The 20069-nt window shown below is 41.8% G+C and overlaps 1 protein-coding gene across 8 annotated transcripts in view; it reads right to left on the minus strand.

The window, feature by feature from the left end:
- Positions 1–20: 20 nt before the first annotated feature.
- The window catches only part of ANKRD42 (ankyrin repeat domain 42), a 20258-nt gene continuing 209 nt past the window's right edge, over positions 21–20069 (minus strand). Inside the window, exons 2-12 of one of the 8 annotated variants that reach the window (XM_026088523.1) lie at positions 17100–17263; positions 15404–15511; positions 14963–15082; positions 14217–14352; positions 10432–10632; positions 9293–9418; positions 7643–7748; positions 6795–6970; positions 6257–6383; positions 4102–4246; positions 21–895 (exon numbers count right to left, since the gene is read on the minus strand). In XM_026088523.1, coding sequence (XP_025944308.1) covers positions 800–895; positions 4102–4246; positions 6257–6383; positions 6795–6970; positions 7643–7748; positions 9293–9418; positions 10432–10632; positions 14217–14352; positions 14963–15082; positions 15404–15511; positions 17100–17263 — 1505 coding nt within the window. In that variant the 3' untranslated portion in view covers positions 21–799. Of the gene's footprint in view, positions 896–4101; positions 4247–6256; positions 6384–6794; positions 6971–7642; positions 7749–9292; positions 9419–10431; positions 10633–14216; positions 14353–14962; positions 15083–15403; positions 15512–17099; positions 19251–20069 lie in introns of those variants that run through there. The other 7 variants (XM_026088522.1, XM_026088524.1, XM_026088525.1 and 4 more) reach the window with 7 other exon arrangements.

A 20069-nucleotide genomic window follows, 5' to 3' on the forward strand; every position in this document is an offset into this window, starting at 1 on the left:
AAAGGAATTTCACAATAGCATACAGATGGGAGAAAAATCTTTATTATGTGTAAAGTCATGAAAAGTTTTTTGGGCATGGAGGGCAGGCTTGCCATTTCTAATTTTAACATGCCCCATAACCTAGTGAAACCTTCAGCCCCRAGTTAGACTCGGAGGCCCAGCAGTACAGTTCATGTGGTACATCGTGAAGGAGTACCTTCCTGGCTTGCTTAGGAATAACTCCATGAAAAGTGAAGGGCTTAGCACCAGTCTGCAGTCAAGCAAATATCTTTCTCCAGATCCTTAGTGTGGAACCAGGATTCAGTGTCTATCACCTGATCTATTTTAGGAAGTTAGGTGCTGTTTTTTAAGACAGTAGTACTAAATAGCCTAGCAGATGGGAATACTTTTCCTCAGGCTCAGTAGGGCCTATGACATCTCTGCAGTTAACTCTTCAATTTTTGTCTATCATTTGCAAAGCTGTTGCTAAACAGCTACTGGGATAGGAAAAGAAGTCTTACAGTTTAAAAAAAAAAAAGTTTCTGTGATTTAAAAATATTTTCTAGCCCAGAGAAYTAGGAAAATTGTTCACTGAAATTGAAAGATATGAAACCACAACTCATCTGCAGAACTGGGGCTATACAGACACTTTGCACTGTCTTGAATATTGCTGTTCTACTTTCTAGCAGTTAAATAATAGCTTTTCTGCCTCTGGTGACTTCTGTTTGGAAGGGCTTGGGAGACTATTAGAAGATGAACCTGCTCTGGCTGTTGTGCTGTAAGACAAGACTGTCTAATACAGCCTGGCTTGGCTCATTCCTCAGCATCGTTTCACAAACACCCCTCCAGGGCTGCAGGATGGCTTCTTCTTTATTTTCTTTTTCTCTTTGCAAGAATCRGATGTTGCCTCAGTTTCCTAAAAAAAGGACGCCACAACCATTAAATTGCAATTACTTAAATACGCTACCTAGTAAGATAGGATTTTTGAGTAAACGTGTGCCTTTGAATAGCYAGAGAATATTGTGTTCAAAACAAATGTGTAACAGCCAAGACCATATTTTATGTTAACAAAATCAGTTATTGAGCCTGCAGTTTGTCAAATGGGGCAGCCAAAGACATGTTCTGGACATGCTCTTCTTCTTCTTCTTCCCCATGTTGATAATCTCCTTGCCTGTGACTGAACCCAGCCCGAGCCAAGAGCCTAATGGCTTTCTGGGCTATTTCTGTACCACCCACCTATTTTTGATTTTCTGTCCCTGTTATCTGTAAGAGACTTTAGAGCACAGTGAAAGGAGCTTGTATTTCTTGTAAACTTTCACACTCTGTGGGGCATCTGGCATGAAGCACAAGCACACACACTTTTTTTTTTTCCCCTCAAGGAGGTAGCGGTTAGGCTAATATTCAGAGTGATACGGGCATTTGATAAAATCAAAGCTAGAAATMGATCAAGCTTGACGGTACACCCAGGGTCAAACACAACGATTAGCGCTGTTGTGCTGGCTCTCTGCTCTACCTGAGATTGTCTCAGCTGTTGCATACTGGAATAATTTTGGAGCCAAACTGAAGCTGAGAGCAGAGCTTAGTCCCCTGTACACAGCATGACAGTCACAGCAGGGTAAAATTTTGAAGGTCCCTTGTTTGCAGCAGTTATTCAAAGCAGAAGTTTTTGAAAACAAATCTGCCTCAGCAGAAGTTGTCTCCAGTCCCAGCTAGTGATGTTACAACAGTTAACCCAAAACCCAAATGTGCTTTTTCAGACTGCTACTGGTAGCAAACTAAGTAATTGCAGACACTGTTCTACCCTAGAAATGGGGCACTATATGCCAAAGCGGTCCCAGATTGCCAGGCGAGTAGAACAGGTAATGTTTTAAGGTGGACTGTGGACACAGAAAGTGACTTTTCTTCTGAAGGAGGGAGGCACCTGGCCAGCTGGAGGGTCTCCTCAGTGTAGAAAAGTTTGGTCCCAAGGATACAGTGGGAAGCAAACAGCTGTGGAGCATTACAACGTGTGGGGGGAAACAATCCTGCAAGGGAGGGCAGAAAGAGGAGGAAGAAAGTGGGGAAAGTGGATGAAGGGAGATGGAACGAGCTGTGCAACATGGTTATGCCAGAGCACAGGGCAGTGCTGCCTAGAGACAGGTGTAAGAAAACCRCAGTAATGCCCTGCTTGCTCTGTGGCTCAGAGGGCCCCCTAAGCCAAAGCCAGCATCTTTAAAAAAGGTCCTTGATAATTTGTCTTATGAATGTCTCAGTATCTTTTAAAGCCATCTGAATTTTAGCAGATGATAAGTAGGACATGTTGGAAGGATGGTAGCTGCAAAAGTACCATTCATTCCCAGCTGAGGGACTTGTTATGGCCAAGAGGCCTCACAGACCATGTTTAACTACTCAAGCGAAGAGAAAGACAAAACTGCAAACTAGGGATGTTGGAGCTGCTGCTGGGAAGAGCTGGGGGAAGAGCTGGGAGACACGGACAAAGAATTTGGTTGCTGCTATGAATCCAGCACCCTGCACAAGTGTGTGATGGAGGCACCCTGCAGGCCTCGCTGCTTTGAGCTGCAGCTATTGAATGCAGTCTAGGTATGCTGCACATGCAGCCATGTCATGTTACCCTGTGACCAGAAGATGGCAGCAGAAGGACTAAAATGGTCGGGACAGAAATTCCTCTGTCTTTTTGCAAGGACGTGAAGCACAACACAGTCCACAGCACAGCTCCTGCTCCCAGCTGCCTCGGGGTGGGATCACCTCTGCTCTCAAGAGGCCTGAAAAGCCCTAGCCATTTCAATAGCCAAAGCCGTGCGTAGTTTAAATGGTAACAAAATAGGGTTCTTAAATGCTTGTTTCCCRCTCAGAACATCCACCAAGCATTCTTCCCCATCACGCTTGGAAAATAGAGGGGACCATTATCTAGTGGGGACACTCCAAGCACCTGGACCTCATTCAAACCTGACTGAAGGAGGTGGTAATGTTACCCCTTTTAACCAGCAAACCTATTTCTGCTCCAAGGAATACATAGAAGTTTCATGCGAAGCTCAGGCCAGATTTCCTTCTTCCTGCTTGACAACCCTTTTAATAAGCCTATAAAGTTGTTTTCTCTCATTCTCTCTCTCTGGACCAATGAATACTTAATTACAGCAATCACAGTGCATGGCTGTGAGTAGGGAATGAATACGGCTTCGTCTCAGGAAAGCTGGCATTGTGCTGGTTATGGCACCCCTGGGATGGGGCTTCTGGGCCTTTCTAGGCCAAAGAAGAATCTAAATCCAAGTCTCCCACACTGTCAGTGGCCAGAGTCCTCACCTGACTTTGATATCAGTTATACCAGGGTCTTACAAACAGTTGCATCAGTACAGTGGTCAAGGCAGTTAAGTGAAGCTCTAAGAGCAGCAATGAACAGCCTGCCTTAGTGACGAGCAAAGTTAGCATGTGAACTTCTGAATTATCATCAGATTTGGTATAAAAAAAAAAAAAAAAGTTTTAACTTTTCTGTCTTCTCCTGCTAAGCCAATGAATAGTTCATATCTGCATCTCATTTGCCATCACTGGGYGTGACAATTAAGGTGACAGCAGATGGCATGCAAGATCGCTCATCAAAGTCAGCCACTATACGCAGCAATACAGTACTGTATTACAGTACTCCACCAGCTCAGTGTGGTGTGAACAGGAGGAAAATAAACCAGTTCTGAAGGAGAGTTCTGAAGCAAAGGAAACATCCTGCAATACTGCTGCAATTGCTACAAACCGAGCCAGTCTGAGGGATGAGGGGTTGACAGTTTTCCTGAAGCACCCAGAACAGTCAGACTCGGGTACCAGCCAAGGGGAACAGCTAGTCACTGCAGATACAGCACAGAAGTACTCAGCACTTAGTCCACTCCCGCTTGTTAATACGAACATGAAGAAGATGGACGTTTCTCTGTACAGAGAGAAACTATGTCCTTTCACAGCAGCAACACGGTCAGGATGTAACAGAGGCTGTTGCTTGCTTCAGTGTCCCAAGCTAAAAGCTGCTAACAAACACATTTATTCCAATGATATTTCTTAGCACCGTGCCGAGGAATCCCAGCGGGAATCTCACCTCTGTCCCGTGCACTGGCTAGCAAGGCACCTTTTCATGGCACTCACCAGAGGGAGAGCAGGGGGGATGTGGGTTTTCTCCAGGCTCTTTCTGAGGTGGCCTATCTCAGCACGGTAGTCATCCAGCTGGCTCTCCAGCTTTTCCCGCCTGACTCGCTCGTATTCTAGCTGGGCCTCCAGCTCCTTCACAGCCCTGCCAAAAGCAAAGCAGACAAGCAGAGGCTCATAAAGTGCAGCCAACCCTGCCCTGGCTACTCCATGCAATCCTGTGCCTCTGCTAAGGAACAGATTAGTCACAGCAGAAAACAGTGCAGTACTCACACCAACTGCTAGCACACAGATGGGCTGGAAAGGCCACTTCCCACCTCCACTGCCCAGCTTCCTTCTTTATTGGGCTGACTATTGAACAGGTTTCTCTGTGAGAAGACCCTAGGAGAGAAATGCTCCCTCCATCACCAGGTGCAAAATCACAATAGGACTTCAGGGAGGTACTGAGCACCCTGTCAAAGCACCCCGGGGATGCCAACATGGGAATCCTGCTCAGTCCTTCTACTGGGTGGAGAAGCTCCTTGCTTCTCTCCAAGCCAAATGTATATGTACAGTGACCTTCATTCAGCTACAGCATGCTCCTGGCCAAAGACCTGTTGTAAAAGCCTCAGCATCAGCACTTCTTTCCCTTCTTAGCTTTCAGCAGCACTCAGCACATCCAACCACGAGATGGAGACCTCTCCCCACACACTGAGCCAGTCACTGGGGTCTTGGGTAGGCCACAACTCAGGTCCTGCCCTAGCTGCAGAAGGGGGAGAAGTGCCTAAGAAGCCAAAAGCTTAGCATGAAACAGAGAAATAGCATAAAACTGGGATTCTGGAGGAGCCAGGGGCAGCTTTTTCATTTAAGACTTGTTCCTCTACATCTTTCCTAAATCCTGAAGTGATGGGCTTAACCACAGATGAGGAATGCTCAAATGACAGCTTGCATAACATTTTCTGCAGGGAAGCTGCAGCATTGGCTGATATATGGTTCCACAAGTTCTCATCGGTCACACTCACAATGGCTACTAAATTAACTGAGATTCCTGGAACTGGTCGGCAGAGGCATAATTCAGATATGTTCTTATTACAGTCAGCAAATGACCTCAGAAACTGAGTCATCTGGAGTTGAGCTGGCTCTCCTCTGGACCAGGATGAATTAGCATGGCTACAAAGATGGAAGACTGGTAAAAGGAAAAGGGAGATGTCTGCTCCATGAATTCAAACAGCATAGCAGGAAAGCTCTCAGCAAGAGGTACCCCATTTCCTGGGCTGAATATGCCTGAGTCACATAGCCCAAAGCTCCAAGGCTGCGTCAGCCTTACTGACATTGAAAGAATGGTCCGTGCTTATGCAGGGAAATCAGTGCTTGGGGACAGGCTGACTCATGCACACTTGAGATTAATAAGACACATCTCCAAACTCATGTGGCACATACAAGGTGGGCATTTTTCCATGCAAGGCAGCCTGGTCAAAGCTGCCTTTTGGATGATACTTTATCATTTAAGACCTAAGTATCTGACAGACAGGAGGGCAATTCTCTGAAACTTAGATAGTCTGCCCATCTAGTCACCTGACCCATCTAACAGAATCCTTTGATTTAATGGAGATCCTGAGAATTAGACAGACATTATGAAAAGTGCTCCACATGCAAGGGCAGGTTTGCTGAGGTTGTTTTTTTGTAGTGTGGATATGATTTAATACATTCTTGAGCACAGAAATACATTGCCCTTGACACAGAAAGGTAGCAGCTCATTCAATAATTTCTGCTTTGTATGCACTTACATCCAAGTCTTGCTAAGACTAGGGCCTTTTATTCAGATTTCCTACTGGGTGTACATGCATTCTGCATCCATAATGCAATGAAAACAGTCAGGATGTATCAGACTGCACATATGCAGCAGGAAAACGTGAAGGTAGAGCAGATAATCCTACCAAGCACAAGAAGTGTGGACCCATCAAACATACTGCACCTGTGTTGTGGGGCCGAACCTGGTAGTGGAAGTCTAGAAATGGCCAGACAAATGGCTGAAGTCCTTTTCTTTTTGGCCTGGCTAAAGTTGCTAAGTAGAAAAGAGGGAATGGCCAAAGCAGTTTGAGCATAAGGTAGCATTAACCAAGGCTTTCAAATCGGCATTATAGAGTTAAATATTACTAGGACAAGTTAACCTTACTTCTCAATTTCCCTTTCTTCTTTTTTCATCTTCCTTTCCTCCTCAGTTATTCCTCCCAGCTGTCTGTAGTTGCTGTAGGCAATTTCTAGAAGTTGCTGAAGTTCCTGAATCTTGCGATAGGCCCTTACTGCAAGAGAGAGTTCTCCAGGTAGGTAACAGGCCACGGTGTGAAGACATCCATGGTGGAATTTAATGGTCTGGAAAACAGCCTCACAAACAGAGAGCAGCAGTCGCACTGCTCAGCAGATCCAGAGCTACACCTGACACCCACACAGCAGAGAGCTCTCAAAAACAACATGCAATCTAATGTGGCTTCATCGATGCAGATTAAAACAGTATAACATTTATGCTCTGATCATCCTATGCTATGCTTTCTGATTTTCCAAAACACGTTTGAATGCTCAATGGTACAGAGATCCTGTCAACTAACTTGTCTTATGACAAAGAAGTCTGCAGCAGTTGGCAGAAACTGGAACTAGGAATATAATGTCTTGAGACTACCTTTTCCAAACAAAGGGTGAAGAAAGACAATGCTTACTGCGTGCATTCCTTCTCTCTGCTTTATCCAGGGTTAAATCTTCCTTGCTATCTGTACTCCCTTCCACACCATGTCTTTCAAAAAACTTTATGTTGTTTGCATCTAGTTCTTCGTCATCAGAGTTACTGTCTCCAGTTCTTTGTGTCAAAAGTTCCACAGCTGCCAGCTGGGCAAATCTGCACAGAGAACAGTTAATCTACACTGAAATATTCCTGTCATGTGGAAAAATGTATCCATGCTCCATGCATGGGATAGAAACTCTCTGAAACTCTTCATGTTCCCATTTATCTCAACCAAATAAGGTTTCAGGATTAAAGGAAGCACTGGTGCACAAACTATGAGCAGCTAAACTGCTTTTTGTAGTATTTTGATGGCAATTTCAGCCTCAGCGAAATCTTATGACAATGACTTCCACAACAAAGATACATTTTCCTTTGCAGGAATTTGTAATTGAATCGCATGAGCAACTGCATTATTTTTTTATTAATAAATAGGAAAAACAGATGGCCTTATCTAGTTCTCACTTACTTTGCATAGATGAAGCATACTGGCTCTTAACTTTCTTTAGATGAAGCATACTGGCTCTTAAATTTCTTTTTCCAAACCAATTCATCTTCATCTTTTATGTCTAACCTTACTCAAAATAATTAAAATTCAATTAAGTTAAAATTAAAACTTTTTACAGCTACAGTACAGCTTTGCTTATCACTCAGAGCTGGAATTCACAGGCCTGACCTGTTCTTGCTCCATCAATGAAAATCAGGAGTAATTTCAACAAAGCTGACAACGATATTGATATATAAATAGTAAGCAAATAAATGATAGAGTTACAGGATAGGCACTGCTACCTCTTGGCTACATCTTTTGGAGTCTCTCCAGCTTCATTCGTAATGTCACAGTCAGCTCCCATCTCAATCAACCACTGTAAGCAATGGATATGCCCTTGTCCAGCAGCTGATGGAAAGAATGCGCACACAAGTCAGATGTATATGGCTGATGTGTTTCTCACCCAAGATGTCCTCCTCTTGGCATGGTCTGACACCCCAGGGGCTGGGTTCACTAACACCCTAAGGGGGAGATACTATTTCAAGAGCAGCCCAATGATCAGCCACATGAGTACATGCAGTTTTGAGGAAGATCATGCAGTGTAGTTTTGTGCCTCCTTCTAGCGCCAGAAGTTTATCAGCAACTCTTCCCAGTCACGAGTCAAACTAAACCTGCCCAATCTCATGCACTGAGTGTGAGACACACAAATAACTGCTGCCTCACACTCTCTTGCAGTAAGGCCTGTATGTTGTGTATTTGCAGCACAGCACCATCACCTCCCCCCAGCTCTGGGCTCCCATACACCAGACACAGCTGTTTGTCAGATCTGTGACGTGCACTGCTGTCTCCTGGAGCAGGAGAGAAGCCAGAGCTTTGTGCTGGCACATCGTTTCTTGGGCCACACACTGAAGGCAACACTTCTCACTCACAGCCTAACACAACAGCTTTTCCTCATTATATGGTCCGGCATGGCTACTCTCCCTACAACATGGTCCCAGGAATGATGTTTCACATATGCGAGGATGGTACTTGGCAYGCTGGCTGAAACCTGCAAACCCTTTTTCTCAAGGAAGAATAAATCTGTCTCTGACAGCACCTTCTTTGGATGTGTGTCRTATCTGTTTTCTTACCGAGACAAGGATATGCAATAATAATGGGTTACAATATTTCCCTATAACATTCATATTGTATGTAAAGATTGGGGATGAAACAATTGTAGGTTAGCAACACCCAAGAAAAGGTGGTGGGAAGGAATGCAGGAAACACTTCTAAAATCCCTACCCAGCAATTTTCGTAATGAGAACTTTAATTATGTTTTGAAAAATTCTACCATTTATATCTAATCAAAAAGAGGTGTGGGGAGGCTGGGGAGAAATTGTGTTAAAGACATGTTACAAGAATATCTCCCTCTTTCTTTCCTCTTCCATTTCTTCTTTCAGACATCACAAAAGAAACCCCAAAACACAGGAGGACCATTTTTTTGCAATGCTAGCACTCCACTGCAAATCAATGTGTTAGATACCAGATGCTTACCTTCCTCCACAGAATACTATCAAATGACTTTGCTGTGGTTTTTAGAACACATCTCCATAGTACCAAGACGTTCAATAAATAAAGGCCCCGGCCACAATACAGATCATCGTACCTAGATAGTCAACGTTTCTAAAAGTCACATCTCACCTGATAAAAAAATTATTTTAGTTTTCAGTTTAGATGTTTTTTTCTTCTTAATATAAATTCTTCCTCCTTGACTTCAACTTGTTCAGTCTGTTTTTAAAGTAAATGACACCTACGCACACACATATCACAAAATGTGTGTTGCCCTTTGAAGCCCTCAGGAAATGAGATGCTGTTTTTCATGAAATTTATCTGATAAGCAGCCACTCGAAAAAGTAAGCAAACAAGTCAGCAACAAACAGTAACAAGCTGAAACACAGATTATAATTACTGACCTTTGTGCATGAGAGTGGATCCTGTATCATCCCGTTCATTAATATTGATTGTTCCACTTTTTACTAATCTTCTAAGTGTTATCAGGTCCCCTTTGAAAGCAGCACCATGGGCTGGAAAAGCTAAAACTAAAAGTGAAATGCACATGTTTCCAAGCAGATGCCCACAATTCTAATAAGCATGCTCATGTTCGTCTTACACAGCTTGCCTCTCTCATCTTAACTTACGCATGGAAATTTCAGAGCTGTAGTTAGCAAGGCTAATGCAACCTTAATCAGTTAAAATGCAGCTGCATAACTAGCACTGTTCTTCACAGGCTTGACTAAACATGTCTTGGTTATGGCTACAAGCATCTTATACAGTTAAGAGATTAATTTCATAAATCTGGAATAATAAATACACCCTTGTTTTAAGGTTGCTGTTCTATTACTGTTGGAAACTGGAGTCACCTGCCTGTTTGGAATTCTATAGTCTCACCAAATATATAAACTATTTTGCTCCTTGCTGAAAACACTAGCTATACAATTTGATTTTTCTAATTCTTTTTAGAGAGAGAGAACACTGACATATATATGCATATGTACAATAACAAAAGAATAGCAGATAAGAAAAGTAAGTGCCTGTAAAAAGCCAAGAGGTGAAAAGGGCAATTCTCATATCTTTGCTCTGATGAATGTTCTCCTTACAAACCTTGCCACACTTGCATCCTTTGGCTGTTCTGACTGCAGTAGCATTACTACCTAGCAAGTAATTCTAATTTCAGTGGGATGTTTCTAGAGTAAATTGCTGCTGAACGCGAGTAAAGGATTCTGAACAGGCAGCTCTGCACACTCATGAAAATTATACAGTTTTGCAGGATCCCTAGTGAAGTCTAAGAAGGATAACATGGATAACTTGGTATTCAGAGTGTAAAATAGAGTGACAAGTTATATTTCAGTTAGGAGTAAATCCAACACATTTATAAAATCACACTAGGTATCCCAGTCTTTAGCTATCACTAAGGGTAATAAGTATTGAAAGCAACAGCTGTTGCTTACATTGCTTATTTAAAAGTTATACTCCTGCTCATACAAGTTTCCAGAATCAAGTATTTCTGTAGCATTACATTGCCTATTTTAAAAATATCTTAATCCACACTCACCTTCCTGCGTCTCTGGATGCTCCCCCTGTTTTTCCACACCATCAATATACTGCAAAATATTGTCTTTATAGAACCGTTCAGCCAAGTCCCTTGGAGTCTCTCCATGGTCATTCCTGGCTTTCAGAGTGCACCTGACATTGGTCATTTTACTGACCAAGAACTTAAAGCAATGCAGGTGTCCTTCCATTGCTGCCAGATGAGCTATAGCACAAGGTAAAACACAGTATGTTAGAACAGAGCACTGCTGACCACCAAGAAAGCACTGCAGTCGCTACTGATCAGATCTAGCCCCTCTGCCAGCGCTTGAGATATCCAGCATTGCACAAGAAGTGGGAGCAGCCTCAGTTGGATAAGGGATGCTCAGGACGGATCCAGGACAGAGTTTAGCTCTTGGGAAGGAGATAAAAGAAAACCTCCTTCTTGGTAAAGAAGGTAAAAGAAAACTGTTGAGGAGAGGGTCTCCAAAGAAGATTCGCTGGCAGAGCTGATGCAGGAAACAATATGACACGGCCAAGAGACCTTTGGCCACTAGCTAGGAGAGTGCACTGCTGGGGTCTCATCATCTCAGTGAATAGAAATCTGACTCCTCAGCAGCGGTGTTCTTCTGACTTCCCTGTCCTAAGTAGACACTCATTGCAGAGGAGGCAGCAAGGGGTCTCCTTGATTAGGAGTTAGGGCATTTCTGCTTTAATCCCACCTCGACTGTGCCACCACAAACAAGCTGAATCACACCTTTGCATCTCAGTCACCCCACCTACAAAATGAGGACAATGGCATTCACTTTGTTGGGTAAAGTATTTGGAGGTTACTCCCATGACAGAGGCTATACACAGTACATCTATTACATTTATCTCCTAAATTGTTGTAGACAGTTGCTACGTGCAGGAGCTGCTCTGCCTCGCTACAAAAGTGACTGCTTCTGTCCTTTAGGCTACACTGAAGTTTAGTTATTTAATACTGGTAAAGTGCTGGGCCTATAACAAAGTAAGAGGTACAAAACACATGCCCATTATTTTGTAATACATAGTATTCTCTAGTCCCATCAAGAGGAAGAAGTTGCCAAAAAATGCTTATTTGGCTGACGTACTACAGGCAAAAGGATTGCTTTGTCTCCAGTTAAGAATCTCATTATCATCATAGTAGCTAGGCAGTGTACCCAGACAAGCAGCACTAAGACATGACAGGTTAAATTTTGGCGCATACAAGCTCTCTGTTGCAAACTATCCATAGTTCCTCAGACTGATTGCTCTTAAAGGTGATACTGGTTTTATGGCAAGATAACAATATTTAGGTAGAGATAATTGCTAAAATTTAAAGCAGCAAAATCTGAGCTTTGCTGAGATCGGGGTAGCTGTCCCATTGTTTTTAATTTACTCAGTGAGTTACAGTTACTCTGGGAAAAGTGAAAAGTAGTATCTTCTTAAATACTGACTATTACAGTCAGCTGGTGCAAAACTGACTCAACTCTTACAAATCTATTTTCAGATGCCCAAAAATCTCAAGGACAAAATTTAACCTTTTGGGATTAAACTTTTTAACCAGCTCTCTGCCCTGTGCAGAGCAGCAGTCAGAAAAGCTCAGATTTTTCTGTAGAGATGGCAAGGGAAAAATACATTAAAGAGTTGCATTCAGTCCATGTCTTTCAGTAGTTTCAATAGGATGCTGTGGAAGTCACGTAAAGGAACTTAACATAGGTGGTTTTTAATCTGTGTGTCTCTTACTAGCTAGTGCCCAACACGTAACTGTGCCATATGATCTGCAGGCATGCTGAGCATTTGCAGTTGAGCCTAAAGTGAAAGGGTACTGCGATGTGAACATAAATGCTGCTCAGTGCTAAGAACTTTGAAAAACTTTGTCTTAGTCTCTTAGGCATCACAAAATTGGCAGTGGGTAGTTGGTATCCCAAGCTTTCTATCTTCTTTCTATCTCTAAGTTTCATCTTGCCATTTATAAAATCAGGCTAAAACTATTTGCTCTTCTCAACGGTGAGTAGAAAATAGTGTTTGTGAAAAACTGAAGTGTTGCATCATGTTCAAATTAGTATTTTCTTTAGAACAGGCCTAAATACTGCACAATAAATGATGCATAGATAGGGCCAAAAACTGAATATAGAGAGAAAACAAAAGATTAGGAGGGCAAAAAATATAGAGAATATAGAGAGCAAACAAAATGTTGAATAGTTCATTAATGAGCACAGCCCATTCTGGGCCCTGAATGAGCCAGAGCTCTTGGAAAAAAATTAGCATGCTATAGGTAATTAAAATGTCCACCACAATACACACATGGAAAAGGTCCAGACAATCTTAAGTCTTATTTTTTTTTAGTTTTAGGTGCATGACACTGCAACCTCAGTAAGTTTCTTTCAGTACACTCTTAGGTAAAATTATAGCACTTGCCATCTAATCTTGAAGTTGAATTATGTAAAGATGATATAATTTTACTTCAGTTTTAGAAACTGTGGAAAATAGTTTGATCTGTATAGCACACCACTTTCAGTAATCTTTTATTAGCAATATTCCAAAGCAGTTTCTTTCCTTTGGATGATAGTATGGTCAAATTAAAACGAACAAAGGCTGTAGATTCAGCTTCTGTAGATGTCAAAAGAATAACAAAAACCATTTTCTACTGACCAGTGCATACAGACCATTGAATTGGACCTGTGTTGTATTCCCCATCTCTCCATAAAAAAAGTCTGATAGGGACTTTTCCCTGACCCAGGGAAGTGTTCCCACATGCAAATAGAGCTACCTTCTTCGCTGTCATAAGAGTGCCTAACATAATCCTCTACTGCTTGAGCTAATATAGCAGATGTCCTGCTGGGACATGTAAGAGGCTCACATTCTTTAACAAAAAACAGGTTTGCAAAACAGGCCATAGGTATCAGTTTACTAGACGAGTGGTGTTTAACAAAGGGTCAAAGGCTTTGAAAAGGGATTTAAAAACATAACTCCAAAGAGTTATAGCAAAAATATTATGCTCCTTGGAACAAATAATGTGACAGACCATAAGAAGAGAAAGGCTAAAAGGGAAAGGATGCAACAAAAAGGCAGGGTATAAGCAATAGCATTCAACTTAAAGAGGATTCTGAGGCAATAGCACAGGTAGGCAGAGGAACAGTGGCAAAACTATGAAGAGCAAGGAATAAATGCTGCCCATTTTTTGCACTAGATAAAGTGACTGAGCACGTGATTATAAAAAGAATACAGATTACAGATAATACAAAAATGTCAGTATTTCAGAAATCAAGATGAGATCACAAGTAAATGAGAACAAGGGTTTTACCAAATCAGTTAAGAAACAGTTGGATACAAAAACCTGCCCAAGAACAAGCCAGAATTTGATCACACTTACACATCCATTAAACTCCGGCAGAAATTCAAAAAGGAGCATATAGCAGCTGAAACGGCCTCCTGCCCTGCCTACCCTTCCCCTCCCATGACCTCCACTGGCATATGCACTCTGTCACGCACATGGGAGAGGCTGCCCACCTACGCAGTGCTCTCAGCCAGACTGAGCCTGCTCTGATGTGAGTTATTCCAGCACCCATGAGATCCAATCCTTGCCAGGAGCAGCAGGAGGTGAATAAGGTAGTCTTCTCCAACAGGCAAGTGCTTTGGATTTTAGAAATTCCCCCATCATTATAAAAATGAAACAACTATGCTGAAATGTATGGAATCGACTAGCAAATGCTGCTGGTATGCATTACTTATCATTCGCTAAAATTATCACATAACATAACAATTGCAATCCAGAGGCTAAAAAACATGCGATTTATCCTGATGTACCTGGAAGATTTCCATTGTTATCCACATCATCTATACACGCTCCCCATCTAACAAGAAGCTGCAAACACCCCAAGCGACCATGAAAAGCAGCATAATGAACAGGTTTCCAGTCATTCCTGTCTGAAATATTTGCATTCTAGAATGAAAGCAGCAGGTTAATTCATTCATTTATGAAACTCAGAAGCAGGACAAATTTTATAATTAGGAATCAGCTGTTCATTGTGTTCAATTATTTAAGTCAAATCCAAGAACTTTTTTAAAAGTTCGTGCCATGTGCATAGATCCCATTCCAAGACAGGTATTTTTCATAGGTTCTTGGTTTTATTTAAGTAATACATGTATAAAGGGTACATTTTTAGACATACTTCTATCACCATATCCATCATTATTCCTTAAATATACACCTAGGTTTGGTTGGGATTTTTTTAAGTTTATGTCTATTCTGCTACAGAAGATTAGTAAAACTGCGAAAAATCACAATAACCACAGTGCCCAATCTTCATTTAGTGACATACCTGTGGAATGTTGTTTTCTCACATTATTGATTCTCCCTAGATTTTTGGAACATTTTCCTAACATATCTTACAATAAAAAAATGGAAATTTAAGTTAAAAATAAATTCCATCATCCCCCAACAATATACCAATAATGATGAATCTACAGTGCTAATCTCAGTCTAAGCTTTATCTGGAAAGAGATATGAAGCTTTGGCTTTGCACTTGGGAACTGTAATAAAAGTCCCTCACCACTCCACTTCGCAGTATAGTTTGTAAAGTGTAAGACTGCCCATGGGCTGCAGCTAAGTGTGACGGAGTGCACCCACGATCATCCTGAGCTTCTAGGTTTGCTCCATTTAACAACAGAGCCTAAAACAAATGAAAAGCAAAAGTTCAGTTCACAGGTTGAAAAAGCAAAGGTTGACTAGAAGGATGAATTCAGCAGGATAACTTTGGGGTGACTTCTAGGCATTGTCTTTACACAAAACAATTCTGTTTGCACAGATAGAGCAAATGAGTGCGTTGGTTAACAACAGTGACATGCTTCCAGTTGTAAAGATATCAAGATGAGATACTCATAGCTCCATTAGGAGCTGTCTTAGCTGACCTTCATAATGACCTTGTGATAGTTCATCCAAGCTCAAGGTCTGCCCTACTTAACTTTGTTTGAGAGTAAACGTTAATACTTACTTGCATGCAAGCATCCTGACCTCTGATAGCTGCAAGATGAGCTGCTGTCCAGCCTCTGACAGTTACTTGTGTTATATCAGCTCCATGCCAGAGCAACCAGTGAAGACACTGCTCAACCAAAAACAAAGTCTTTTAAATTATTCTTATCATGAGTCTAGGGCACAATTCTAACTACAAATTATCAGTATATGTTACATTTCAAAGCATATCAGAATATTTCATTATTGAAATAAGACACCCAAGGCATGGATTAGCCAGATATTTGTGCATTAGGAAGTTAAGGGTAAGTTATACAGTTTCAAGGCTTCAAGGCCCAGGAGAAAAAAAGTACAAATGACCTAGTAATCCAGACCCTAGGATTAATTTTATAGTATGTCTTATGAATTTTTCTTTTCCAGGTTAAAATGCAATCTGTGAGAGTATTTGTGTGGCATAAGTTAAAAACACTGGAGAAAATGGTGCAAACATGCTCTCTTGAATTCCAATTAAAACTACTAAGGGGACAAATACAACCAACCACATTTAAAACTTCATTTCATTCATTAGGCTCCTTGTGTGTATGTAATCCCACCTCTCTTCTCATCCTTCCACAGCCCAGCCTTGCTTTATTCACCTTTTTCCAGCAGTTCCTTTTGTTTTTCAGGCAAAGCTTTATGAACTAACCAGAAAAAGGTAGAGGACTAGTTATATAGTTTATTAGATATTATTATTATTTATTACGTTGCTTTATGCCAGTCTCCAGCTCTGATTCTTCCTGTTTCCAACATTAAGAGCTTAGTGAGGGACAAATAGATGACAGATAACTCAGTCAAGTCTAATACACTGATTGCAAAGTAGAAGAATCAAATGAAAATTTGCAGAATTTATAGAGGTAGAAAAGGGTGTGCGAACTATCTATTTTTAGGGTTGACAACACGTTGACCAGCATTTTCTTGACAGTTTCTGCACATTCCAACAACAGCATTGCATTTATTATTTTTTGATTTTAGCAAAAACTTTACATCCCTTCCTTTTGGACATGAATTTTTTATACAATTATTCATGGCCTTGTTCTTCAAGATTAGATTGCTATAATGATTTTACAAAGAGGTTGTAGGAAGAAGGTGAATGTTGTCCTTATTTCAAAAGCTTGGTCATTCTGAAAGTTCCTCACATTTATGTAGCAAGTACCTGCTCATTTCTGCATCAGTATTCAGTGTTTTTATTTATCAAAATAAAATATATTAAAACTATTGCTATAGAGAATGAGGCATGGGGCAAGACATTGATAAATTGAATGAATGTGTTTTCACATCACTTCTCTTCTGGTTCAGCCCAGCCCAATGCAATCATGACTAGAACATTGCACACATCCTACAAGATTTGTCCTTAAGCAAAGGGTAAAACTTAATAGGAGCAAAAGAAGGCCACGAGTCTGGAAGGAAGGCCACACTATACTTGTAGTAAGAAAATTACTGGGTTTTGAAATCTTGCAATGTTGACTACATAAACTGCCTGGAGCTTCAGAAAGGCACAACAAAAACCTAAAAACTGTATTTCTACCATTGGTGAATATATTTACGAAGAAAAACAGAGATTATTTATTTAGCTTGATCAGAGCTAGCAATTTTGTGTCCCGTCTTTCCCACTAAAAGAAGAAGGAAAACATTAACTTACAAAAACCTTGCTGTGTCTGAGCGCTAACAAAGTATTTTACCTCCAGACTTCCAGAGTGTGCAGCACAGTGCAAAGGTGTGAATTTGTGAACTAAATCCACCTTGTTAATACCAGCTCCACTTTTTATCATTGACGCAAGCTGTTCTACATCACCGGCTTTCACTGCCTCATGTACACTAGTATAATTTTGCTTCTTCTTGACAGCTAGTGAGGAATAACAAAAGGCCATTAGCCACTTCAGCAACATTTAGGAGATTTGAAATAAGTGATGAATCAAAGAAACATCAGGGCATCAGCTTCAAAGGAAACAACCAAAAATGTTTAGAGTAACCTATGAGAGTTAGAATGGGACTTTTATCAGCAGGAATCCTTAGCCACTTCTGTTTGTCAGAAACAGCGCAATACTCAAAAACCTGAGGCAGCCATGTTCCCTCCCACCCTACAAAAAAAGGCCCCAAAGAAGTCGTGAATAAGACCCAGAAGAAAGATTACAAGAAGCATGACACGAGCAGGAAGGAGAGCTAGTCCATCTACATGTGCAAGATGCTGCAGCAGGTCCACCCCAACACTAGCTGTCTTTCAAAACCCTGAGCATCACGAACTCTTTTCATCAGTCCTATCTTCAAGTACATCACCAGGGAGGCTTCTCACTTGAGCAAACAAGCTCTCAGCCATCACTTCCCAGGTGCTCCACATGGCCATGGTCCTGCTGCTAAGGACCTGGCATACCATGCTGGAGGGCACCTAGGCCCTCACCAAGTAAGCACACTGTGTAACTGCTCTTGACTGAGCTGCAGAAATCAGCTTCAGGACAAGCTGATGTCAGAATTAAAGCGGCTGTAGAAAAGCAATTCCTCATACAATGTGTTAGTCATCTTGTGTTGCTCTTTTACTAAAACCATGGCATTGCTCTGGCACCAGTCACTTTGCTAGTATCCTGACACTCAGCTTCCACCAAAGTCAATAATACTTTCGTTGATTCAGTGGCACAGAATCACTCTAACTGTAAAAGCAGCGTAGTCCAAAAAAATCCACCACCAGCTCATGGAATCAAATAGCCTGTATTCTCCTTCAGGCCTTTTCACTGGCAACTCTGTGACAACGGGAGGTAGATACCTAAGCTCCTTTGCAATGTCTGGGCACTTTGCCAAAAATCGTAAACCAAAATAAGTGATGAAAGTACATCTGATGGCTGAGGTGGCTAACCTCAGACAGCCAAGCATACAAGTAACCTAAAATGATATAATAGTCACCTTCTAGCATAGTTATCATTCTGGTACCAAAATGCACTAACATCTTTAGATTCCATAGCATGAGGAAAAGCCTTGAAAAGGTGGGGTACAGTTTTACAAGTCAAGCAAGCATGAAAATGCAGGCCTTAAGGTACTAGTACTCATTTTCTCAGCCTATGAAGAAGGAATGTTATACTGCTTCAAATTGTTAAGCAATTTGAGATCAAAAGTATTAAAGAATATAAACGAGATGCCATATGAAAAGGTTCCTGACAATATACATGAAAAGCACTAAAAGTGACTAAAAAACAGTCTTCACAGTTTACTTGTGCCTATTTTCACGTAATTTGTAATCACTGCATGACAGTATTGCTCAGGCAGATCTGGGTTTGCCAGGGAGAGGACAAGGGGTCTGAAGTCATTTCAATAACCTAGACTACGCATAATGCAACCCCCTATGCTGTACACACCACGTGACCTTGTCCCACATGTCACTCCACTTCCCCCAGTTAAGTTGCATCTCTCTCTGCCCTGCAAAAAGCAGCTTCAGCTAGGAACCAGGACTCCACCATGCAAAACACTGTATGAACAAATAACAGCATAGAGACATGGAATAGTTCAGGTTGGAAGGGATCTCGGGAGGTAATCTAATTCATCCTTCAAATAATTTGTATGTATATTTTATGTTGGGGGATTTTTTTTTAAAGAGACGGTCTCACCAGGACACTGTTTTCTCACCAAAGAGTCACTTCCCCTTACGCCAAGTCAGGATCACAATTATCTTGTAATTATATTGACTTACATCAGAGAGAGCTGACTTGCATCAGTTACGCAATTATACTGACTTACCTCAGAGAAGGACTTGGCCAGCTACGCTACTTGCCAAAGTACTAATGTGTTTTACACAATGTTCTAGTGCAACAAGTTCAAGGTAACGCTTTTTTTTTTTTTTTGCTTTTTTTAATCCAGAAGAAATGCAAACCAAAAGGCCAGCAAGCAGGGTGAATTTTGTCTCCTCCTCCCCTCTGGAAGGCAAAACGACCTTTTGAAACTGCAGAGAGCGATGCCAAGCACTGCTGCGCTCCTTCCCAGCCGCCTGCCCCCTTGGAGGCGTAATACTTTGGCTCCAGCTGCCATGAACTATCCAGAGGCAGCTGCAGTGGGACTAAAGTGTCATAARCGTTTGTTACATGAAATTAGCACAAACTATGTTGATCTTGAAGGTGAATAACATTTCCCATAATTTTATTGCAATTTTTTTTGAAACCGTTATGAAATTTGCATTAAAGCCCCTTTTTTAGAAAAAAAAAAAAGGAAGGATTTGGGTAAGTTTCTTACCAAGATTTGTTACAGAAATTAAGTGAAAAGTATCATTGAGAATGAGGAAGTGAGGTAATTTTTTTTTTTTTTTATAACACGCAAAAAAATCGCATGCAGCATATCTGGGGAGTACTTCAAGGGGATAAAGGTAGTCGGCCCCCCAAAAAGCTACACTTTCGGCCAGGTGGGCTCAGCGCCTGGGCAGCGCGGTAAAAAATAAACACGTTGTGAGGCGCAGCTCCGGCCACCTAACGGCTCCCAGTGCCTGCCGCGGTCATGCCCGTTATCCCCGCGCGATTCGCAAATACTGAGCAAGCTCTGAATCTCATCGGGGCCCCCAGGTCACAGAGAGGGGAACTGGGGCAAAATAAAGGCGTCCGGGCCGGCGGCGGGGGGAAGCGGCGGCGGCGGCGGTCGCGCCACGCTGCGCGCCATGGCGGACGCTCCCCTCACGGCCG

The sequence above is a fragment of the Apteryx rowi genome, unplaced genomic scaffold (genome assembly GCF_003343035.1).
Source record: "Apteryx rowi isolate R43461 unplaced genomic scaffold, aptRow1 scaffold_770, whole genome shotgun sequence".
NCBI classification, from domain to species: Eukaryota; Metazoa; Chordata; class Aves; order Apterygiformes; family Apterygidae; genus Apteryx; species Apteryx rowi.